Source organism: Hypanus sabinus, unplaced genomic scaffold (assembly GCF_030144855.1).
Source record: "Hypanus sabinus isolate sHypSab1 unplaced genomic scaffold, sHypSab1.hap1 scaffold_131, whole genome shotgun sequence".
In the NCBI taxonomy this organism is placed as follows: Eukaryota; Metazoa; Chordata; class Chondrichthyes; order Myliobatiformes; family Dasyatidae; genus Hypanus; species Hypanus sabinus.
In genome coordinates, this window is record NW_026779378.1 from 190,500 (window position 1) to 214,791 (window position 24,292).

General features: G+C 53.1%; 1 protein-coding gene across 6 annotated transcripts in view; it reads right to left on the reverse strand.

The window, feature by feature from the left end:
• Positions 1 to 424: 424 nt before the first annotated feature.
• Positions 425 to 24,292, reverse strand: part of LOC132386779 (NACHT, LRR and PYD domains-containing protein 3-like) — a 46,355-nt gene continuing 22,487 nt past the window's right edge. For all 6 annotated transcript variants that reach the window (XM_059959110.1, XM_059959111.1, XM_059959112.1 and 3 more), the window contains 4 exons: positions 9,872 to 11,606; positions 4,900 to 4,986; positions 1,423 to 1,590; positions 425 to 1,258 (listed from right to left, as the gene is read on the reverse strand). In XM_059959110.1, the coding sequence (XP_059815093.1) occupies positions 1,150 to 1,258; positions 1,423 to 1,590; positions 4,900 to 4,986; positions 9,872 to 11,606 (2,099 nt within the window). In that variant the 3' untranslated portion in view covers positions 425 to 1,149. The remainder of the gene's footprint in view (positions 1,259 to 1,422; positions 1,591 to 4,899; positions 4,987 to 9,871; positions 11,607 to 24,292) is intronic.

Below are 24,292 nucleotides of genomic sequence, written 5' to 3' on the forward strand. Positions count from 1 at the left end.
CGTTCACAAGGTTAATTTCCGGAATGGTGAAACTGTCATATGTTGAAAGATTGGAGTGACTGGGCTTGTATACTCTGGAATTTAGAAGAATAAGAGGGGATCTGATTGAAACAGATAAGATTATTAAGGGATTGGACACACTGGAGGCAGGAAGCATGTTCCCGCTGATGGGTGAGTCCAGAACTAGAGGCCACAGTTTAAGAATAAGGGGTAGGCCATATAGAACAGAGATGCGGAAAAACTTTTTCACCCAGAGTGTGGTGGATTTGTGGAATGCTCTACCCGGACTCTGCCAGTCCGAGCTCTCTCAGCCTGGAGCTGAGACGCTACTGTGTCAGTGAGAGGAGCTCCGACCCACTGTTGCAGTGCACAGGGTGCGGGGGGCAGCAGAAACCTCAAGTAAAACTCGAGTCCGGCACCAAGACAGGAAGGTACAGCGGTTTATTGATTCCATTATGACAAATGTAAATGAAACAATGTGTGAGCTGCTGACGTGCGGGAATAAATAAGCTGCTCCCGACTCACTCACAGTCACACACAATTAACTGACCGGCGACAAGGAGTGACCGTTGAATAATCAGTCCCGTTTCTCACCGTCACTCTGCATCGGGGAACCGATGATTATAAAATCACACTTCTGGGCCGTGTCCGGGATCGCTACAGATCCAGGGTCACTGCCGAGGGATTTGTCCATTTAACATCATTATATCGGCCAGGCTGCCGAATGCACCGTCCTCATCAAAGGGGGCAAAAGGATTCTCTCCCGGGATCATACCCCCCACCCCGGGACACCAGTGTCCCAGACTGAGCCCCGGACCCCGGGCTCTTCCTGTCCGGGTAATTCCCCGGGGAGTCACGTCGGTGTCTCGTACACGCACTTCCGGCGGAAGCTGTCCCGCCGGACAACAGGCGGAAACACGTCACTGCGGGACCGCTCCGATCGACGCACGCAGCGCGAGGCCCGAGCCGGGTCCGTTAAAACCGTTGGGAATCAGCCCCGGCGCGCGGCCGTTAAAGGTAAGGGCGGGAGTTAAAGGGGAGGGCGGGGAGTCGGCCAAATGTCCCCATCCCGCGGGCGGGGATGTTCACACATTCAGAGGTTCACAGATCCACCATCAGTCCGGGTCTGGGTTCCAGGTAAGATAAAGGTTAAAGGAATCGGCCAAATGTCCACAGATCCACTCTCAGTCCGGGTCTGGGTTCCTGTAGAGATCTCAGTTCCTTCTCCCCGGTCTCACTGAACCGATTCCCCACCAGCCTGAAACAGATGGGAGAATAAAGATGAAATAAACAGATCACACAACAGTGTCAGTAACAGGGGACCGGGGTTAATGTTTCAACAACTCTCACAGACAAATATCACCAGAAAACCTGCGGATCCGCTGATATTTTATCACATTGAACATTAACACAAACACTCACCAGATCCGCTCCAGACTCGGGAGGGTCAGGATGAGGCGGCGGAGAGCGGGGACAGATCGGTCTGTCAGAGAGTTTGATCCCAGGTACAGCTCCGTCAGTGATGGGTTTGTACTGAGAGCGGAGGCGAGATCCTCGGCACCAGAATCTGTGAGACCGACACGGTTCAGCCTGGAGATGAGAGAGACTGAGAGTGAAGGACACAGAGAGACAGGAGACGGTACAAATCCCCAGTGTTTATCAGTAACACAATTACTGATCACATTAATGTTCAGTGTCAGACACCCAGTAACTGTAAACACAATCTCCCACAGTCTGGAGATGAGAGAGAGTGAGGGTGAAGGACACAGAGAGACGGGAGACGGTACAAATCCCCAGTGTTTATCAGTAACACAATTACTGATATTTTCTTCAGCACGACTGGGCAAGTCGGCCAGTGGGAACAGCGAGAAGAGTTTAAAAGGAAGACAGATTTACAGAGCGAGCGTCAGAGGAGCGGGAGACAGAGTAGGAAGGCTTTGACTCAACGGGGCTTCGGCGATAAAGGGTCGAGGCGAGGTAGGTTATCTGTTTACAATACAGACAGAGAGTATGTGTGTGAGGCTGGTTTTCTGTGCTCGGTGTCAGATGTGGGAGATCCTGGAGACTCCCAGCCTCCTGGACGGCAACATCTGCACCCGGTGTGTCGAGCTGCAGCTCCTTAGGGACCGAGTTAGGGAACTGGAGATGCAGCTCGATGACCTTCGTCTGGTCAGGGAGAGCGAGGAGGTGATAGAGAGGAGTTACAGGCAGGTGGTCACACCGGGGCCACGGGAGACCGAGGAACTGGGTCACAGTCAGGAGAGGGAAGGGCAAGAAGCAGGTACTAGTGAATACCCCAGTGGCTGTTCCCATTGACAATAAGTACTCCGGTTCGAGTACTGCTGGAGAGGGAGCAACAAAAGCTGCACCTCTGGCACAGTCTGGCCCTGTGGCTCAGGAGGGTTGGGAAAGGAAGAGGATGGCAGCAGAGATAGGGGACTATAGTTAGGGGGTCAGACAGACGATTCTGTGGACACAGTAAAGCAACTCGGATGGTAGTTTGCCTACCAGTTTCCAGGGCCAGGATGTTCCTGATCACGTCCAAGATATCCTGCAGTGGGAGGGAGAACAACTGGAGGTCGTGGTACATATTGGTACCAATAACAGAGGTAGGAAAAGGGAAGAGGTCCTGAAAGCAAAGTACAGGGTGTTCGGAAGTAATTTGAGAAGCAGGACCTCAAAGGTAGTGATCTCGGAATTACTGTCTGTCCCACATGACAGTGAGAATAAGATTAGGATGAGGTGGAGGATAAACGCGTGACTGGGGAATTGGAGCAGGAGGCAGGGATTCAGATTTGGAGACAGTGTGAAAGGGAGGATACGCAGGTGATAGAGAAGGGAGGCACTCAGTCCGATGGTTTGAGATGTGTCTATTTTAATGCAAGGAGTATGATGAATAAAATAAATGATTGTCTGTGTCTGAGTGAGTCTCTGTGGGTGGAAGTTAGGAACAGGAAGGGGTCAATAACTCTACTGGGTGTATTGTATAGACCACCCAACAGTAACACGGACATCGAGGAGCAGATAGGGAGACCGATTCTGGAAAGGAGTAACAATAACAGGGTTGTTGAAGTGGGAGATTTTAATTTCCCAACTATTGATTAGCATCTCCCTAGAGTGAGGGGTGTCGATGGGGTGGAGTTTGTGATGTGTGTTCAGGAAGGTTTCTTGAAGCAATATGTACATAAGCCTACAAGAGGAGAGGCTGTACTTGATCGGGTTTTGGGAAACGAACCTGGTCAGGTGTCAGATCTCTCAGTGGGACAGCATTTTGGAGATAGTGATCGCAATTCTATCTCTTTTACCATAGCATCTTGGAGGAAGGGGGATGGGGAAGACAGATCCCACAGCAGGAAGGGGATGGGGAAGAGAGATCCCACAGGAGGAAGGGGATCGGGAAGAGAGATCCCACAGCAGGAAGGGGGATGGGGAAGAGAGATACCACAGCAGGAAGGGGGACGGGGAGAAGAGACCCCACAGGAGGAAGGGGGACGGGGAGGAGAGATCCCACAGGAGGAAGGAGGAAGGGGACGAGATCCCACAGGAGGAAGGGGGAAGGGGACGAGAGACCCCACAGGCGGAAGGGGGTCGGGGAGGAGAGACCTCACAGGAGGAAGGGGGACGGGGAGGAGAGACCCCAAAGGAGGAAGGGGGATGGGGAGGAGAGACCCCACAGGAGGAAGGGGGACGGGGCCGAGAGACCCCACAGGAGGAAGGGGGAAGGGGCCAAGAGACCCCACAGGCGGAAGGGGGTCGGGGAGGAGAGACCCCACAGGAGGAAGGGGGACGGACAGGAGAGACCCCACAGGAGGAAGGGGGACGGGGAGGAGAGACCCCACAGGAGGAAGGGGGACGGGGAGGAGAGACCCCACAGGCGGAAGGGGGACGGGGACGAGATCCCACAGGAGGAAGGGGGACGGGGAGGAGATCCCACAGGAGGAAGGGGGACGGGGAGGGGAGATCCCACAGCAGGAAGGGGAGATCCCTCAGGAGGAACGGGGACGGGGAGGAGAGATCCCTCAGAAGGAAGGGGGACGGGGAGGAGAGATCCCACAGAAGGAAGGGGAACGGGGAGGGGAGATCCCACAGGAGTAATGGGGACGGGGAGGGGAGATCCCACAGGAGGAAGGGGGAGGGGGAAGGGAGATCCCACAGGAGGAAGGGGGACGGGGAGGAGAGATCCCACAGGATGAGGGGTGACGGGGAGGAGAGATCCCACAGGAGGAAGAGGGATGGGGAGTGGAGATCCCACAGGAGGAAGGGGGATGGGGAAGAGAGATCCCACAGGAGGAAGGGGGATGTGGAAGAAATATCCCACAGGAGGAAGGGGGATGTGGAAGAAAGATCCCACAGGAGGAAGGGGGATGTGGAAGAAAGATCCCACAGGTAGAAGAGGAATGGGTAGCAATCTCCGAGGAGGAGGATGTGAAATGTGGAAACCATAGACAGGGTGCAGAGGAGATTTACAAGGATGTTGCCTGGATTGGTGAACATGCCTTATGAGAACAGGTTGAGTGAACTCGGCCTTTTCTCTTGGAGTGACGGAGTATGAGAGGTGATTTGATAGAGGTGTACAAGATAATGAGAGGCATTGATCATGTAGGTTGTCAGAGTCTTCTCCCCAGGGTTGAAATGGCTAGCATGAGAGGGCATAGTTTTAAGAATGGGCTGCTGGAGGCGAAAACTTTAAACTCCAGGATGGTTACATGGAGCTTAGAAATATAGAGCACTATGGGTAAAACCGAGATAATTCTAAGGTAGAAAAATGTTCAGCACGGCTTTGTGGGCCGAAGGGCCTGCATTGTCCTGTATGTTTTCTGTGTGTCTACTGATCACATTCATTCTCAGTGTCAGACACCCAGTGACTGTAAACACAATCTCCCACAGTCTGGTACTTACCACAGTGTCTGTATTTTACACTCCGGGTTCCTTAGAGCCGCAGACACCAGTTTCACTCCTGAATCTCCCAGTTCATTATGCCCAAGTCTAAACACAAACAGACAGATTGATAAACAAAGTGATTCAAACCGTGGGTCTGGGGGAATTTCTCTCACTCGGATATTTCAGGAAACATTAAACTGTCCAGTAAATCACTGATCGGAGTTCCCATCACTGTCAATGTCCCTCACTGCCCAGCTCCAGTGTATTTACCCAATGTCGGTAATTTCGTCTGTCGGTGTGACCCTCTAAACCCCACATATACTGTCCCATTCCCCAATGGAGAGAAGTGTTTCTGACCGAAATGCAGAAATGTCAATGGGACACAGCGAAATAGACCCACCTAAGCTAAAGCGATGCGGAAGAGAGATCCCACAGGAGGTAGGGGGTTGGGGAAGAGATCCCACAGGAGGAAGGGGGATGGGAGAGAGAGATACCACCAGAGGAAGGGGGATGGGGATGAGAGATCCCACAGGATGAAAGTGGATGGGGGAGAGAAATCCCACAGAAGGAAGGGGAATGGGGAAGAGAGATCCCATAGGATGATGGGGCATGGGGAAGAGAGATGAGACAGGAGGAAGTGGGTGGGGAAGTGAGATCAAACAGGAGGTTGGGGGATGAGTAGGAGAGATCCCATAGGAGGAAAGGGGATGCTGAGAAGAGATCCAACAGTTGAAAGGATGGGGGATTGGGAACAGAGAGCCCAGAGGATGAAAGGGGGATGGGAAAGCGAGATCTCACAGGAGGATTGCTACCCGTGCCACGTGCCAGTGAGGCTAGAAATAGGAAGATAATGCAGCTAAATACGTGGCTGAGGGGCTGTTGCATGAGGGAGGTGTTCATGTTTCTGGACAATTGGGATTTCTTCCAGGGGAGGTGGGACCAGTTCGAATTGGACAGTTTGCACCTGAACTAGAGGGGACTAACATCCTTGTCGGTAGGTTAGCAAGTTCTGCTCCGGGGGTTTTAAACAAGGTTGCAGGGGGAGGGGAACCAGAGTGTTAGAGCAGATAGTGAGGTGGTGGAGGATAAGGGTCATGCGAGGACTGCTTGTATAGACAGATATCAATGGTTTGTATGTGATAGAAATGTTCTCAGGTGCATCTATTTCAATGCAAGGAGTATTGCAGGTAAGGCAGATGAGTTTAGATCGTGGATTGGCACGATGATATCGACATTATTGCTATTAGTAAGACTTGGTTTGCAGGAGGGGCAGGACTGGCAGCTTCATGTTCCGTGTTTCCATTGTTTCAGATGTTTCAGGGATGAAAGGGGAAGGAGTGGCATTACCAGTCAGGGAGAATATCACAGCTGTGCGTAGACGGGACAGCCCAGAGGGTTCGTCTACAGAGGCCATATGGGTGGAGCTGAGGAACGGGAAAGGTGTGACCACACTAATAGGGTTGTATTATAGACCGCCCAGTAGTCAGAGAGAATTCGAGGAGCAAATCTGTAGAGAGGTAGCACACCAAATTAAGAAACAGAAAGTCATAATCGTAGGGGATTTTAAATTTCCACATATTGACGGGGACTCCCATTCTGAGAAAGGGTTAGATGGCGTGGAGTTTGTCAAATGTGTCAGGAAAGTTTTCTAAATCAATATATTGAGGTATCAACGAGAGAGGGTGCAGTACCTGATCTCCTATTAAGTAACCAGACAGGTCAGGTGACAGAAGTATGTGTAGGTGAACATTTTGGGTCCAGTGACCATAATGTCATTAGTTTCAAGATAATTATGGATAAGGATAGGACTGGTCCGCCAGTTAAGGTTCTGAATTGGAGAAGGGCCAATTTTGTGGAAATGAGAGAGGATCTGGGAAGAGTGGATTGGGATAAGTTGTTTTCTGGCAAGGATGTGTTCAGTAAGTGGAACGCCTTCAAGGGTGAAATTTTGAGAGTGCAGAGTTTGCATGTTCCTGCCAGGATTAAAGGCAAAGTTAACAGGCAGAGGGAACCTTGGTTTTCAAGGGATATTGGCGATCTGCTTAAGTAGGTGTTTAGCAGCTATAGGAAACAAGGAACAAATGAGGTACTTGAAGAGTATAGAAAATGTAAGCAAATACTAAAGAAGGAAATCAGGAAGGCAAAAAGAAGACATGAGGTTGCTTTGGCAGATAATGTGAAGGTAAACCTGAAGGGTTTCTACAAGTATATTAAGAGTAAAAGGATAGTAAAGGACAAAATTGGTCCCCTAGAAGATCAGAGTGGTCGTCTCTGTGTGGAGCCTCACGAGATGGGGGAGATCTTAAACAGTTTTTTTTGCGTCAGTGTTTACTCAAGAAACTGGCATAGCGGATATGGAATTAAGGGAAACAAACAGTAGTGTCATGGAACATATAGAGATTAAAGAGGAGAAGCTGCTTGCTGCCTTACAGTGAATAAAGGTAGATTAATCCCCCGGGCCTGACATGATATTTTCTCGGACCTTGAGAGAGACTTGTGTAGAAATTGCAGGGGCCTTGGCAGAAATATTTAAAATGTCCTCAGCCAGGGGTGCGGGGCCGGAGGATTGGAGGGTAGCTCATGTTGTTCCGTTGTTTGCAAAAGGCTCCAAAAGTTCACCAGGTAATTACAGACCAGTGAGCCTGACATCAGTAGTAGGTAAATTATCGGAAGGTGTTCTGAGTGATCGGATATACAAGGATTTGGACAGCCAAGGGCTGATTAAAGATAGTCAGCATGACTTTGTATGTGGTAGATCATGTTTAATGAATCCTGTAGTGTTTTTCAAGGAGGTTACCAAGAATGCATATGAAAGAAAGGCTGTGGATGTTGTCTACATTGACCTTTGTAAGGCCGTTGACAAGGTCCCACATAAGAGGTTAGTTCTAAACATCCAGTCACTAGGTATCCATGGAGAGGTTGTAAACCGGATTCGAATTGGCTGAGTGGGAGAAGACAGAGAGTGGTAGTGGATGATTGCTTCTCAGACTGGTGGCCTGTGACTAGTGGTGTGCCCCAGGGATCTGTGCTGGGACCATTGCTGTTTGTTGTCTGTATCAATGATCTAGATGATAATGTGATAAATTGGATCAGCAGGTTTGCGAATGACACTACGATAGAGGCGTTGTGGACAGCGAGGAAGGTTTTCAAAGCTTGCAGAGGGATCTGAACCAACTGGAAGAATAGGCCAGAAAATGGCAGATGGAATTTAATGCAGACAAGTGTGAGGTGTTCCATTTTGGAAGGACAAATCAAGGTATGACATACACGATAAACAGTAGGGCACTGAAGAGTGCGGAGGAATAGAGGGAGCTGGGGGTTCTGATACATAATTCCCTGAAAGTGGCGTCACAGGTAGACAGGGTTGTAAAGAAGGCTTTTGGCATCCTGGCATTCATAAATCAAAGTACTGAGTATAGGAGTTGGAATATTATGGTGAGGTTGTATAAGACATTGGTGAGGCAAAATTTGGAGTATTGTGTGCAGTTCTGATCACCTAACTATAGGAAGGATATCAGTAAGTTCGAAAAAGTGCAGAGAAGATTTACTAGGATGTTGCCGGGTCTTCAGGAGTTGAGTTACAGGGAAAGATTGAACAGGTTACGACTTTATTCCTTGGAGTGCAGAAGAATGAGGGGAGATTTGATAGAGGTTTACAAAATTATGAGGGTACAGACAGGGTAAATGCGAATAGGCTCTTTCCACATAGATTAGGAGAGATAAATATGAGAAGACATGGCTTCAGCGTGAAAGGGGAAAGGTTTAGGGGGAGCATTAGGAGGAACTTCTTCACTCAGAGGGTGGTGAGAGTGTGGAACGAGCTGCCATCTGATGTGTAAAATGTGGACTCAAGCTTTAAGAATAAATTGGATAGATACATGGATGGGAGAGGACTGGAGGGTTATGGACTGGGTGCAGGTCAATGGGACTAGCGGAATAAGGTTTTGGTACAGACTCGAAGGACTGAATGGCTTGTTTTCTGTGCTGTAGTGTTCTATGATTTTATGATTCTATGGGGAGGAGAGTTCCCACAAGCAAAAGGGGAATGGGGATGGGGAAGCGAGATGCCACAGGAGGAAGGGAAATGGGGAAGAGAGATCCCACAGGAGGAAGGGGATGGGGAAGAGAAATCTCACAGGAGGAAGGGGGATAGGGAAGAGAAATCCATAGAAGGAAGGGGGATGGGGAAGAGAGATCCCACAGGAGGAAGAGGGATGGGGAGGAGAGATCCCACAAAAGGAAGGGGGATAGGGAAGAGAGATCTCACAGGACGGGTGGTGGGGTGTGTGGACAAGACATCCCACAGGAGGATGAGGAAAGAGTAATAGAGAGTCCACGGGAGTAATGGGGATGGGGGCGAGATTCCAAAGAATGGAAGGGAGATTGGGATGAGAAGTCCCACAGGAGGATTCCAAGGGTAAACGATAATCCTACAAGACGAGAGGACACAGAAATTTTTTGTATGTGTGTGTTGGGTCTGAACAGAGACCCAGAGTAGATGCGCCCTCGCTCTTTGCGTATCTGGAAGTGAGCAAAGTCACACACGGGGAAGGGCAGTGGGAGGACAATCTCACAATGGTATTTCTTTCCTTCTCACTGGGACAGTCTGCTGACGGTCTCTTGTCCCTCACCGGGAAGGGGGTGTGAATCTCTGACCCACCTGCTGCAGTCAGTGTCCGTCTGGGTGTCAGTAACAGTGAGAAGGAACATTGTCAATGGACGTGTCACAGGCAGCGAGAAACACGGCCATTCCTGAGATTTACTACCATTAAACCAATGGTCATTGTTAACTGATCTGATGAAGTCTCCAACATCCCTTCACAAGGAACCACAGAACCCTCCCGTCCTTGGGGAATTACTGACTGATCCCCTGGGCATTTGTCACAATTCTTCACAATCTGATTTACTACAAATTTACTAAAATTCCTTTACATTGAAACAACACAATGGAACAGTTTCACAGATCAGAGTGAGAGATAAATCAAGTTACCTCAACTCCTGGCACTTGTGCAGCCCGGGTCCCAGCCGCTGGATTCCTTCACACTGAATGTGGCAGTTCTCCAGGTCGAGCTGTTTTATTGTATCACAGAGTCCGATGACATGAGACAGGACTGCGCAGTCAATCGGGGTCAGTGTCATTCCAGTGAGTGAAAACCTTTCCACAGATCCCAGTGCAGCCTGAGCCAGTCGACGATTCTGAGACTCAAACAGGTAGTGCAATGTGTTCAGGAGGCTCCTTTTACCAGCTTCACTCTCTGTGTTTCCACTCCGGCGTTTAACCTCCTCCTTCACCCAGTCAATCACCCGGCAGGTTGTTTCATTGGGAAATGGACCCAGAAACTCCTCCAGGCACCGAGCTGTCATTGGGTTGGAGAGTCCAGCAACAAAACGGAGAAATACCTCAAATCGCCTATCCCTCACGCAATGGGCTTCAGTGAGGAGTTTCGTAATATCTCTGCCATCTGGATTCAGGAATTGTGCGACTGCAGCTACAAACTCTTGGATGGTCAGGTGTGGGAATGTGTACACCACGCTCCGGGCAGAATCCTCTCTATCCAAAAGCTCCATCAGGAACCCGGACAGGAACTGGGAAGGCTGCAGATTGTACTTGATCAAATCTCCATCTGTAAACACAATCTTCCTCTCGGACACTCCTCTGAAGGCCATCTGACCAACCCTGAGTAACACATCACGCGGGTTCTCAATCTCACGGCCGTGGTTTTTCAGGATGTTGTAAATATAGTAGGAGTACAGTTGGGTGATGGTCTTGGGAACTCGCTGCGGGTCCCTGACTCTTTGTGTGAAGAAGGGGCCCAGTGTCAGAGCGAGGATCCAGCAGTAGGAGGGGTTGTAGCTCATGGTGTACAGGATCTCGTTCTCATTCACGTGTTTGAAAACAGCTGCCGCCACCGTCTGATCTTCAAAATGTCTGATGAAATATTCCTTCCGTTCCTCACCTGAAAATCCCAGGATTTCAGCTTCGGTACCGATCTCAGCCTTTTCCAATAAATGTAACGCAGTGGGACGGGTGGTCACCAGCACTGAACACCCTGGGAGCAGCTTGTGCTGGATTAAACTGTACACAATGTCAGACACCTTGCACTTGTATTCAGGATCTATGCATGTGTACCGAGTTTCCGTGTCTCTCCGACTGTCAGAAAAATTAATTTGGTCATTGAATTCATCCAAACCATCAAATATAAACAGCGATCCCTCTGGGTTCTTCCAGACCTCTCTCAGGATATTCCCAAAGTAAGGATACTGATCCAGAATCAGTTCCTTCAGGTTTATTCTACAGTTAATGGTGTTTAAATCCCGGAATTTGAAACTGAATACAAACTGGAACTGTTGGTATATTTTCCCCGTGGCCCAGTCGTAAACAATCTTTTGTACCATTGTTGTTTTCCCAATCCCTGGGACTCCGGCCACTGCTGAACTCCCAGATTTGGAGTTAGTTTGGGAAAAGCTGCTCTGGAACAACTGATCCATCTGAAGTTTCTCCAGCTCTCCGCAGAGATGTTTTTCTCTCCACTCCTCGTGGTCTCTGCCTCTTGCCAGTAGCTCATGTTCCACCAGTCTCCGATCTCGAACAGTAGAAATGACCGTGAGCTCAGCGTATCGATCAACCAGCTGGAAAACCTTCACCTTCTCCCTCATCAGGATCGTGTTCACTCTCAGTGTTTCAGTTTGTGCCCGCAGAGTCTCCTTGTGTTTCTGTTGAGCATCTTCCATGGGAACAGATAGTGGACAAACAGTTAGATGCCTCAGCTCAGAACTCAGTATTTAAGCACACAAGAGTTAGCTCAGAGCTGTTGCATTAATTGGATTTGTCAATGGTTGTTCGTACAGTAAAGTAAATTTGATTAACAGACCTCTGACTGGACAGAGAGGCCTGTTCCAGATAAACACCAGATCATCACATTTCCACATTAACTGTGCTGTGAAGATGAGTATTTCCCTGGCAGTTTACTGACCCCCAACTGTCCCGTACTGGACAACATCTCACTACTGCCACAGATATTATTGCTCCTGAGGAAGTATCTTTTAATCCCTTGTGTTGATGTGGCGTATGGAGATAGAGAAGAAGGTGGTGGGCATTCTGTCAATGGAACAGGTCGGGGAATCACAGCTCACCCTCCCCTCCCACCATCACTGAATCAAAATACAAAGCAGCAGATTTGCTGATCAGAACATGAACTGTGGGTGGGTGGGTGGGGTGCGTGGGATCTCAAACTGTGTTCGAAACCTGTCGGGGTGTGTGGGGTTATGCACTGTGTCCGGCCTCTGCCAGGGATGTATGGGGAGAGCACAGTGTGTCAGGACCCTGTCAGGTGTGTGGGGTCTCACAGTGTGTCAGGAACCTGTCAGGGATGTGTGGGGTCTCACAGTGTGTCAGTATCCTGTCAGGTGTGTGGCGTCTCACAGTGTGTCAGGACCCTGTCAGGTGTGTGGGGTCTCACAGTGTGTCAGGACACTGTCAAGTGTGTGTGGGGTCTCACAGTGTGTCAGGACCCTGTCAGGGGTGTGTGGGGTCTCACAGCGTGTCAGGACCCTGTCAGTGGTGTGTGGGGTCTCACAGTGGTTCAGGACGCTGTCAGGGGTGTGTGGGGTCTCACAGTGTGTCAGGACCCTGTCAGGTGTGTGGGGTCTCACAGTGTGTCAGGAACCTGTCAGGGATGTGTGGGGTCTCACAGTGTGTCAGTATCCTGTCAGGTGTGTGGCGTCTCACAGTGTGTCAGGACCCTGTCAGGTGTGTGGCGTCTCACAGTGTGTCAGTATCCTGTCAGGTGTGTGTGGGGTCTCACAGTGTGTCAGTATCCTGTCAGGGGCATATGGGGTCCCACAGTGTATCAGGACACTGTCAAGGGCGTGTGGGGTCGTAAAGGTTGTCAGCGCCCTAACCGGCATGTGTGGTGTTTCACGGTGTGTCAGGACCCTGTCAGAAATATGTGGAGTCTCGTAGTGTGTCAACCTGTTTAGGGGTGTGAGGGGTCTCAGCATGTGTCAGTATCCGGTTAGGAGTGTGGGGTCTCACATCCTGTCAGGACAGTGCCAGCGGTGTGTGGGGTCTCAGTGTTTCAGGACCCTGTCAGGCATGTGTGGTGTCTCACAGTTTGTCAGGATCCTGCCAGGAGTGTGGGGTCTCAGGGTTTGTCAATTGATAATAGACAATAGGTGCAGGTGCAGGCAATTCAGCCTTTTGAGGCAGCACCGCCATTCAATGTGATCATGGCTGATCAGCCACAATCAGTACCCCGTTCCTGCCTTCTCCCCATATCCCTTGACTCCGCAATCTTTAAGAGCTCTATCTAACTCTTTCTTGAAAGCATCCAGAGAATTGGTCTCCACTGCCTTCTGAAGCAGAGCATTCCATAGATCCACAACTCTCTGGGTGAAATTTTTTCCTGAATTCCGTTCTAAATGACCTACCCCTTATTGTTAGCTGTGGCCTCTTGTTCTGGACTCCCCCAACATCAGGACCATGTTTCCTGCCTCTAGTGTGTACAATCGCTTAAAAATCTTATATATTTCAATCAGATCCCCTCGCATCCTTCTAAATTCCAGAGAATCAGGACCCTATCTGGAGTGTGTGGCATCTCATGGTGTATCACGAACCTGTCAGCGGAGTGTCGCGTCTGACAGTGTGTCAAGACCCTGTCAGGGATGTGTGGGGTCTCACAGTGTGTCAGGTTCCTGTCAGGGGTGTCTGGGGTCTCACAGTGTGTCAGGATCCTGTCAGGGGTGTGTGGGGTCTCACAGTGTGTCAGGACCCTGTCAGGGGTGTGTGGGGTCTCACAGTGTGTCAGGACCCTGTCAGGGATGTGTGGGGTCTCACAGAGTGTCAGGATCCTGTCAGGGGTGTGTGGGGTCTCACAGTGTGTCAGGACCCTGTCAGGGGTGTGTGGGGTCTCACAGTGTGTCAGGACCCTGTCAGGGGGGTGTGGGGTCTCACAGTGTGTCAGGACCCTGTCAGGGGTCTGTGGGGTCTCACAGTATGTCAGGACCCTGTCAGGGGTGTGTGGGGTCTCACAGTATGTCAGGACCCTGTCATGGGTATGTGGGATCTCTCACTGTGTCAGGACCCTGTCAGGTGTGTGTGGGATCTCACAGTGTGTCAGGACCCTGTCAGGTGTGTGTGGGATCTCACAGTGTGTCAGGACCCTGTCAGGAGTGTCTGGGATCCCACAGTGTGTCAGGACCCTGTCAGGGGTGTGTGGGGTCTCACAGTGTATCAGGACCCTGCCAGGGGTGTGTGGGGTCTCACAGTGTGTCAGGACCCTGTCAGGGGTGTGTTGGGTCTCACAGTATGTCAGGACACGGCCAGGGGTGTGTGGCGTCTCACAGTGTGTCAGGAACCTAAAATGAGTTTGTGGGGCATCAGTGTGTCAGGACCCTGTCAGGGGTGTGTGGGGTCTCACAGTCGGTCGGGACCCTGTCAGGGGTGTGTGGGGTCTCATAGTGTGTCAGGACCCTGTCAGGAGTGTGTGGGGTCTCACAGTCGGTCGGGACCCTGTCAGGGGTGTGTGGGGTCTCACAGTGTGTCAGGACCCTGTCAGGAGTGTCTGGGATTCCACAGTGTGTCAGGACCCTGTCAGGGGTGTGTGGGGTCTCACAGTGTATCAGGACCCTGCCAGGGGTGTGTGGGGTCTCACAGTGTGTCAGGACCCTGTCAGGGGTGTGTGGGGTCTCACAGTCGGTCGGGACCCTGTCAGGGGTGTGTGGGGTCTCATAGTGTGTCAGGACCCTGTCAGGAGTGTGTGGGGTCTCACAGTCGGTCGGGACCCTGTCAGGGGTGTGTGGGGTCTCACAGTGTGTCAGGACCCTGTCAGGAGTGTCTGGGATTCCACAGTGTGTCAGGACCCTGTCAGGGGTGTGTGGGGTCTCACAGTGTATCAGGACCCTGCCAGGGGTGTGTGGGGTCTCACAGTGTGTCAGGACCCTGTCAGGGGTGTGTGGGGTCTCACAGTGGGTCGCGACACTGTCAGGGGTGTGTGGGGTCTCACTGTATGTCAGGACACGGCCAGGGGTGTGTAGCGTCTCACAGTGTGTCAGGAACCTAAAATGAGTTTGTGGGGCATCACAGTGTGTCAGGACCCTGTCAGGGGTGTGTGGGGTCTCACAGTCGGTCGGGACCCTGTCAGGGGTGTGTGGGGTCTCACAGTCGGTCGGGACCCTATCAGGAATGTGTGGGGTCTCACAGTGTGCCAGTACCATGGCAGGCGTGTGTGGCTTCTCACTGTGTGTCAGGACCCTGTCAGAGACTTGTGGGATCTCACAGTGTGTCAGGACCCTGCTAGGGGTGTGTGGGGTCTCAGAGAGTGACAGGACTCTGTCAGGGGTGTGTGGAGTCTCACAGTGTGTCAGGACACTTCCAGGTTTTTATGGAATCTCACAGTGTGTCAGGACACTGCCAGGTGTGTGTGGGATTTCACAGTGCGTCCAGACCATGGCAGGTGTGTGTGGCTTCTCAGTGTGTGTCAGGAACCTAAAATGAGATTGTGGGGAATCACAGTGTGTCAGGACCCTGTCAGAGACGTGTGGGATCTCACAGTGTGTCAGTCTCCTGACATGGGTGTGTGGGTCTCACAGTGTGTCAGTCTCCTGACATGGGTGTGTGGGATCTCACAGTGTGTCAGGAACCTGTCAGGGATGTGTGAGGTCTCAATGTGTCAGGACCCTGTCAGGGATGTGTGGGGTCTCACAGTGTGTCAGGACCATGCCAGGGAATGCGGGGGTCTCACAGTGTGTCAGTCTCCTGACAAGGGTGTGTGGAGTCTCACAGTGTGTCAGTCTCCTGACATGGGTGTGTGGGATCTCACAGTGTGTCAGGAACCTGTCAGGGATGTGTGAGGTCTCAGAGAGTGTCAGGAACCTGCTAGGGGTGTGTGGGGTCTCCCAGTGTGTCAGGACCATGCCAGGGAATGCGGGGGTCTCACAGTGTGTCAGGACCCTGTCAGAGACGTGTGGGATCTCACAGTGTGTCAGGCTCCTGACATGGGTGTGTGGGATCTCACAGTGTGTCAGGAACCTGTCAGGGATGTGTGAGGTCTCAATGTGTCAGGAACCTGTCAGGGATGTGTGGGGTCTCACAGTGTGTCAGGTTCCTGTCAGGGGTGTGTGGGGTCTCACAGTGTGTCAGGATCCTGTCAGGGGTGTGTGGGGTCTCACAGTGTGTCAGGACCCTGTCAGGGGTGTGTGGGTCTCACAGTGTGTCAGGACCCTGTCAGGGGTGTGTGGGCTCTCACAGTGTGTCAGGATCCTGTCAGGGGTGTGTGGGGTCTCACAGTGTGTCAGGACCCTGTCAGGGGTGTGTGGGGTCTCACAGTGTGTCAGGACCCTGTCGGGGGTCTGTGGGGTCTCACAGTATGTCAGGACACTGTCAGGAGTGTGTGGGGTCACACAGTGTGTCAGGACCCTGTCATGGGTGTGTGGGATCTCTCACTGTGTCAGGACCCTGTCAGGGGTGTGTGGGGTCTCACATTGTGTCAGGACCCTGTCAGGTGTGTGTGGGATCTCACAGTGTGTCCGGACCCTGGTAGGTGTATGTGTCTTCTCACTGTGTGTCAGGAACCTAAAATGAGTTTGTGGGGCATCACAGTGTGTCAGGCCCCTGTGAGGGGTGTGTGGGGTCTCGGACTGAGTCAGGACGCTGTCAGGTGTGTGGGGTCTCAGAATGTGACTGTATCTTGTCAGGTGTGTCTGGGGTTTCACAGTGTATCAGGACCCTTCAGAATTATCTGTCTCACAGTGTATCAGGACCCTTCAGAGTTATCTGCTGTCTCACAGTGTGTCAGGACACTGTCAGGATTGTGTGGGGTCTTACAGTGTGTCCAGACCCTGTCAGGGGTGTGTGAGGTCTCACAGTGTGTCAGGAACCTGCTAGAGGTGTGTGGGGACTCCCAGTGTGTCAGGACCATGCCAAGGAATGCGGGGGTCTCACAGTGTGTCAGGACCCTGTCAGTGACGTGTGGGATCTCACAGTGTGTCAGGACCCTGTCAGGGGTGTGTGGGGTCTCACAGTGTGTCAGGACCCTGTCAGCGTTGTGTGGCATCTCACTGTGTGTCAGGACCCTGTTAGGGGACTGCGGCATCTTACAGTGTATCGAAAACCTGCCATGGGTGTGTGGCATCTCTAAGACCCTGTGAGGGCCATGTGGTCTCACAATGTGACAGGACCCTGACAGGCGTGTGTGGGGTCTCACAGAGCGTCAGGACCCTGTCAGGGGTGTGTGTGGTGTCCCAACGTATCTGGACCCTGTCAGGGCTGTCTGGGATCCCACAGTGTGTCAGGACCCTGTCAGGAGTGTGTGGGGTCTCACAGTGTGTCGGGACCCTGTCAGGGGTGTGTGGGGTCTCACAGTGTATCAGGACCCTGCCAGGGGTGTGTGGGGTCTCACTGTATGTCAGGACACGGCCAGGGGTGTGTGGCGTCTCACAGTGTGTCAGGAACCTAAAATGAGTTTGTGGGGCATCACAGTGTGTCAGGACCCTGTCAGGGGTGTGTGGGGTCTCACAGTCGGTCGGGACCCTGTCAGGGGTGTGTGGGGTCTCACAGTGTGCCAGTACTATGGCAGGCGTGTGTGGCTTCTCACTGTGTGTCAGGACCCTGTCAGAGACGTGTGGGATCTCACAGTGTGTCAGGCTCCTGACAAGGGTGTGTGGAGTCTCACAGTGTGTCAGGACCGTGTCAGGGATGTGTGACGTCTCACAGTGTGTCAGGACCCTGCTAGGGGTGTGTGGGGTCTCAGAGAGTGACAGGACCCTGTCAGGGGTGTGTGGAGTCTCACAGTGTGTCAGGATCCTGTCAGGGGTGTGTGGGGTCTCACAGTGTGTCAGGACCCTGTCAGGGGTGTGTGGGGTCTCACAGTGCGTCAGGACAATGTCAGGGTTGTGTGGGGTCTCACAGTATGTCAGCACACAGCCAGGGGTGTGCGGGGCCTCACAGTGTATCCGGACCCTGTCAGTGGTGTGTGGGGTCTCACAGTGTGTCAGGACCCTGTCAGTGGTGTGTGGGGTCTCACAGTGTGTCAGGACACTGTCAGTGGTGTGTGGGGTCTCACAGTGTGTCAGGACCCTGTCAGGGGTGTGTGGGGTCTCACAGTGTGTCAGGACCCTGTCAGGATTGTGGGGGTCATACAGTGTGTCCAGACCCTGTCAGGTGTGTGTGAGGTCTCACAGTGTGTCAGGATCCTGCTAGGGGTGTGTGAGGTCTCAGAGAGTGTCCGGAACCTGCTAGGGGTGTGTGGGGTCTCCCAGTGTGTCAGGACTCTGTCAGTGACGTGTGGGATCTCACAGTATGTCAGGATCCTGTCAGGGGTGTGTGGGGTCTCACAGTGTGTCAGGACCCTGTCAGGGGTGTGTGGGGTCTCACAGTGTGTCAGGACACTTCCAGGGTTTTATGGAATCTCACAGTGTGTCAGGACCCTGTCAGGGGTGTGTGGGGTCTCACAGTGTGACAGGACACTGCCAGGTTTTTATGGAATCTCACAGTGTGTCAGGACCCTGTCAGGGGTGTGTGGGGTCTCACAGTGTGTCAGGACACTGCCAGGTGTGTGTGGGATTTCACAGTGCATCCAGACCATGGCAGGTGTCAGTGGCTTCTCAGTGTGTGTCAGGAACCTAAAATGAGTTTGTGGGGCATCACAGTGTGTCAGGACCCTGTCAGAGACGTGTGGGATCTCACAGTGTGTCAGTCTCCTGACATGGGTGTGTGGCATCTCACAGTGTGTCAGCCTCCTGACAAGGGTGTGTGGAGTCTCACAGTGTGTCAGGACCCTGTCAGGAGTGTGTGGGGTCTCACAGTGTGTCAGGACCCTGTCAGGGTTGTGTGGGGTCTCACAGTGTATCAGGACCCTGCCAGGGGTGTGTGGGGTCTCACTGTATGTCAGGACACGGCCAGGGGTGTGTGGCGTCTCACAGTGTGTCAGGAACCTAAAATGAGTTTGTGGGGCATCACAGTGTGTCAGGACCCTGTCAGGGGTGTGTGGGGTCTCACAGTCGGTCGGGACCCTGTCAGGGGTGTGTGGGGTCTCACAGTCGGTCGGGACCCTATCAGGAATGTGTGGGGTCTCACAGTGTGCCAGTACCATGGCAGGCGTGTGTGGCTTCTCACTGTGTGTCAGGACCCTGTCAGAGACGTGTGGGATCTCACAGTGTGTCAGGCTCCTGACAAGGGTGTGTGGAGTCTCACAGTGTGTCAGGACCGTGTCAGGGATGTGTGACGTCTCACAGTGTGTCAGGACCCTGCTAGGGGTGTGTGGGGTCTCAGAGAGTGACAGGACCCTGTCAGGGGTGTGTGGAGTCTCACAGTGTGTCAGGATCCTGTCAGGGGTGTGTGGGGTCTCACAGTGTGTCAGGACCCTGTCAGGGGTGTGTGGGGTCTCACAGTGCGTCAGGACAATGTCAGGGTTGTGTGGGGTCTCACAGTATGTCAGCACACAGCCAGGGGTGTGCGGGGCCTCACAGTGTGTCCGGACCCTGTCAGTGGTGTGTGGGGTCTCACAGTGTGTCAGGACCCTGTCAGTGGTGTGTGGGGTCTCACAGTGTGTCAGGACACTGTCAGTGGTGTGTGGGGTCTCACAGTGTGTCAGGACCCTGTCAGGGGTGTGTGGGGTCTCACAGTGTGTCAGGACCCTGTCAGGGGTGTGTGGGGTCTCACAGTGTGTCCAGACCCTGTCAGGTGTGTGTGAGGTCTCACAGTGTGTCAGGATCCTGCTAGGGGTGTGTGAGGTCTCAGAGAGTGTCCGGAACCTGCTAGGGGTGTGTGGGGTCTCCCAGTGTGTCAGGACCCTGTCAGTGACGTGTGGGATCTCACAGTGTGTCAGGATCCTGTCAGGGGTGTGTGGGGTCTCACAGTGTGTCAGGACCCTGTCAGGGGTGTGTGGGGTCTCACAGTGTGTCAGGACCCTGTCAGGGGTGTGTGGGGTCTCACAGTGTGTCAGGACCCTGTCAGGGTAGTGTGGGGTCTCACAGTGTTTCAGGACACTGCCAGGTGTGTGTGGGATTTCACAGTGCATCCAGACCATGGCAGGTGTGTGTGGCTTCTCAGTGTGTGTCAGGAACCTAAAATGAGTTTGTGGGGCATCACAGTGTGTCAGGACCCTGTCAGAGACGTGTGGGATCTCACAGTGTGTCAGTCTCCTGACATGGGTGTGTGGGATCTCACAGTGTGTCAGCCTCCTGACAAGGGTGTGTGGAGTCTCACAGTGTGTCAGGAACCTGTCAGGGATGTGTGAGGTCTCAGAGAGTGTCAGGAACCTGCTAGGGGTGTGTGGGGTCTCCCAGTGTGTCAGGACCATGCCAGGGAATGCGGGGGTCTCACAGTGTGTCAGGACCCTGTCAGAGACGTGTGGGATCTCACAGTGTGTCAGGCTCCTGACATGGGTGTGTGGGATCTCACAGTGTGTCAGGAACCTGGCAGGGATGTGTGGGGTCTCACAGTCGGTCGGGACCCTGTCAGGGGTGTGTGGGGTCTCACATTGTGCCAGTACTATGGCAGGCGTGTGTGGCTTCTCACTGTGTGTCAGGACCCTGTCAGAGACGTGTGGGATCTCACAGTGTGTCAGGCTCCTGACAAGGGTGTGTGGAGTCTCACAGTGTGTCAGGACCGTGTCAGGGATGTGTGACGTCTCACAGTGTGTCAGGACCCTGCTAGGGGTGTGTGGGGTCTCAGAGAGTGACAGGACCCTGTCAGGGGTGTGTGGAGTCTCACAGTGTGTCAGGATCCTGTCAGGGGTGTGTGGGGTCTCACAGTGTGTCAGGAACCTGTCAGGGATGTGTGAGGTCTCAGAGAGTGTCAGGAACCTGCTAGGGGTGTGTGGGGTCTCCCAGTGTGTCAGGACCATGCCAGGGAATGCGGGGGTCTCACAGTGTGTCAGGACCCTGTCAGAGACGTGTGGGATCTCACAGTGTGTCAGGCTCCTGACATGGGTGTGTGGGATCTCACAGTGTGTCAGGAACCTGGCAGGGATGTGTGGGGTCTCACAGTCGGTCGGGACCCTGTCAGGGGTGTGTGGGGTCTCACAGTGTGCCAGTACTATGGCAGGCGTGTGTGGCTTCTCACTGTGTGTCAGGACCCTGTCAGAGACGTGTGGGATCTCACAGTGTGTCAGGCTCCTGACAAGGGTGTGTGGAGTCTCACAGTGTGTCAGGACCGTGTCAGGGATGTGTGACGTCTCACAGTGTGTCAGGACCCTGCTAGGGGTGTGTGGGGTCTCAGAGAGTGACAGGACCCTGTCAGGGGTGTGTGGAGTCTCACAGTGTGTCAGGATCCTGTCAGGGGTGTGTGGGGTCTCACAGTGTGTCAGGACCCTGTCAGTGGTGTGTGGGGTCTCACAGTGTGTCAGGACACTGTCAGTGGTGTGTGGGGTCTCACAGTGTGTCAGGACCCTGTCAGGGGTGTGTGGGGTCTCACAGTGTGTCAGGACCCTGTCAGGATTGTGGGGGTCATACAGTGTGTCCAGACCCTGTCAGGTGTGTGTGAGGTCTCACAGTGTGTCAGGATCCTGCTAGGGGTGTGTGAGGTCTCAGAGAGTGTCCGGAACCTGCTAGGGGTGTGTGTGGTCTCCCAGTGTGTCAGGACCCTGTCAGTGACGTGTGGGATCTCACAGTATGTCAGGATCCTGTCAGGGGTGTGTGGGGTCTCACAGTGTGTCAGGACCCTGTCAGGGGTGTGTGGGGTCTCACAGTGTGTCAGGACACTTCCAGGGTTTTATGGAATCTCACAGTGTGTCAGGACCCTGTCAGGGGTGTGTGGGGTCTCACAGTGTGTCAGGACACTGCCAGGTGCGTGTGGGATTTCACAGTGCATCCAGACCATGGCAGGTGTCAGTGGCTTCTCAGTGTGTGTCAGGAACCTAAAATGAGTTTGTGGGGCATCACAGTGTGTCAGGACCCTGTCAGAGACGTGTGGGATCTCACAGTGTGTCAGTCTCCTGACATGGGTGTGTGGCATCTCACAGTGTGTCAGCCTCCTGACAAGGGTGTGTGGAGTCTCACAGTGTGTCAGGACCCTGTCAGGAGTGTGTGGGGTCTCACAGTGTGTCAGGACCCTGTCAGGGGTGTGTGGGGTCTCACAGTGTATCAGGACCCTGCCAGGGGTGTGTGGGGTCTCACTGTATGTCAGGACACGGCCAGGGGTGTGTGGCGTCTCACAGTGTGTCAGGAACCTAAAATGAGTTTGTGGGGCATCACAGTGTGTCAGGACCCTGTCAGGGGTGTGTGGGGTCTCACAGTCGGTCGGGACCCTGTCAGGGGTGTGTGGGGTCTCACAGTCGGTCGGGACCCTATCAGGAATGTGTGGGGTCTCACAGTGTGCCAGTACCATGGCAGGCGTGTGTGGCTTCTCACTGTGTGTCAGGACCCTGTCAGAGACGTGTGGGATCTCACAGTGTGTCAGGCTCCTGACAAGGGTGTGTGGAGTCTCACAGTGTGTCAGGACCATGTCAGGGATGTGTGAGGTCTCACAGTGTGTCAGGACCCTGCTAGGGGTGTGTGGGGTCTCAGAGAGTGACAGGACCCTGTCAGGGGTGTGTGGAGTCTCACAGTGTGTCAGGATCCTGTCAGGGGTGTGTGGGGTCTCACAGTGTGTCAGGACCCTGTCAGGGGTGTGTGGGGTCTCACAGTGCGTCAGGACAATGTCAGGGTTGTGTGGGGTCTCACAGTATGTCAGCACACAGCCAGGGGTGTGCGGGGCCTCACAGTGTGTCCGGACCCTGTCAGTGGTGTGTGGGGTCTCACAGTGTGTCAGGACCCTGTCAGTGGTGTGTGGGGTCTCACAGTGTGTCAGGACACTGTCAGTGGTGTGTGGGGTCTTACAGTGTGTCAGGACCCTGTCAGGGGTGTGTGGGGTCTCACAGTGTGTCAGGACCCTGTCAGGATTGTGTGGGGTCATACAGTGTGTCCAGACCCTGTCAGGTGTGTGTGAGGTCTCACAGTGTGTCAGGATCCTGCTAGGGGTGTGTGAGGTCTCAGAGAGTGTCCGGAACCTGCTAGGGGTGTGTGGGGTCTCCCAGTGTGTCAGGACCCTGTCAGTGACGTGTGGGATCTCACAGTGTGTCAGGATCCTGTCAGGGGTGTGTGGGGTCTCACAGTGTGTCAGGACCCTGTCAGGGGTGTGTGGGGTCTCACAGTGTGTCAGGACCCTGTCAGGGGTGTGTGGGGTCTCACAGTGTGTCAGGACCCTGTCAGGGTAGTGTGGGGTCTCACAGTGTTTCAGGACACTGCCAGGTGTGTGTGGGATTTCACAGTGCATCCAGACCATGGCAGGTGTGTGTGGCTTCTCAGTGTGTGTCAGGAACCTAAAATGAGTTTGTGGGGCATCACAGTGTGTCAGGACCCTGTCAGAGACGTGTGGGATCTCACAGTGTGTCAGTCTCCTGACATGGGTGTGTGGGATCTCACAGTGTGTCAGCCTCCTGACAAGGGTGTGTGGAGTCTCACAGTGTGTCAGGAACCTGCTAGGGGTGTGTGGGGTCTCCCAGTGTGTCAGGACCATGCCAGGGAATGCGGGGGTCTCACAGTGTGTCAGGACCCTGTCAGAGACGTGTGGGATCTCACAGTGTGTCAGGCTCCTGACATGGGTGTGTGGGATCTCACAGTGTGTCAGGAACCTGGCAGGGATGTGTGGGGTCTCACAGTGTGTCAGGACCCTGTCAGGGGTGTGTGGCATCTCACTGTGTGTCAGGACCCTGTTAGGGGACTGTGGCGTCTTACAGAGTATCGTAAACCTGCCACGGGTTTGTGGCATCTCTAAGTGTGTCAGGACCCTGTCAGGGTTGTGTGGGGTCTCACAGTGCTTTAGGACCCTGTCAGGGGTGTGTGGTGTCTCACTGTGTGTCAGAACCCTGTCAGGTGTGTGTGGTGTCTCAAAGTGTTTCAGGAGCCTCTCAGAGTTGTGTGTGGTCTCATGGTGTGTCAGCACACTGCCAGGCGTGTCTGGGGTCTCACTGTGCGACAGAACCCTGTCAGTAGTGTGTGTGGTGACTATTCAATGTGTTGGGCTGTGATAGGGAGCGTAGGAAAACACTGATCCTGGATATTCACTTTCGAGAATGTGACAGTGGCAGAAATGATGTTCTTCAACAATCAGGGAGTGTATCAGTTTCATATTCAGAAATGGGTTTGGGAATTTCTCTGTCTTGTCTGTTCCCTCTGCAACCAGGATGAAGGACAATGATGATCAAACTTGTAGCGATTTACTAAACCCGTGTTCAGGGGCACTGAGGGGTTTCATTGACCGGGTGTGGACTGGAGCAATATTTACAGAGGTCCCTGAAACGTGAGTAGTTTGTAAACTTCCTGATTCGTCTATCTCTGCTCCCATATTTAAATTATCATCGTTGGGATTTGTTATTGTAAATGAGAGAGACTGAGCCAGGGTTCTGGCCAAGATTCCTTGTATTTCTGGTAA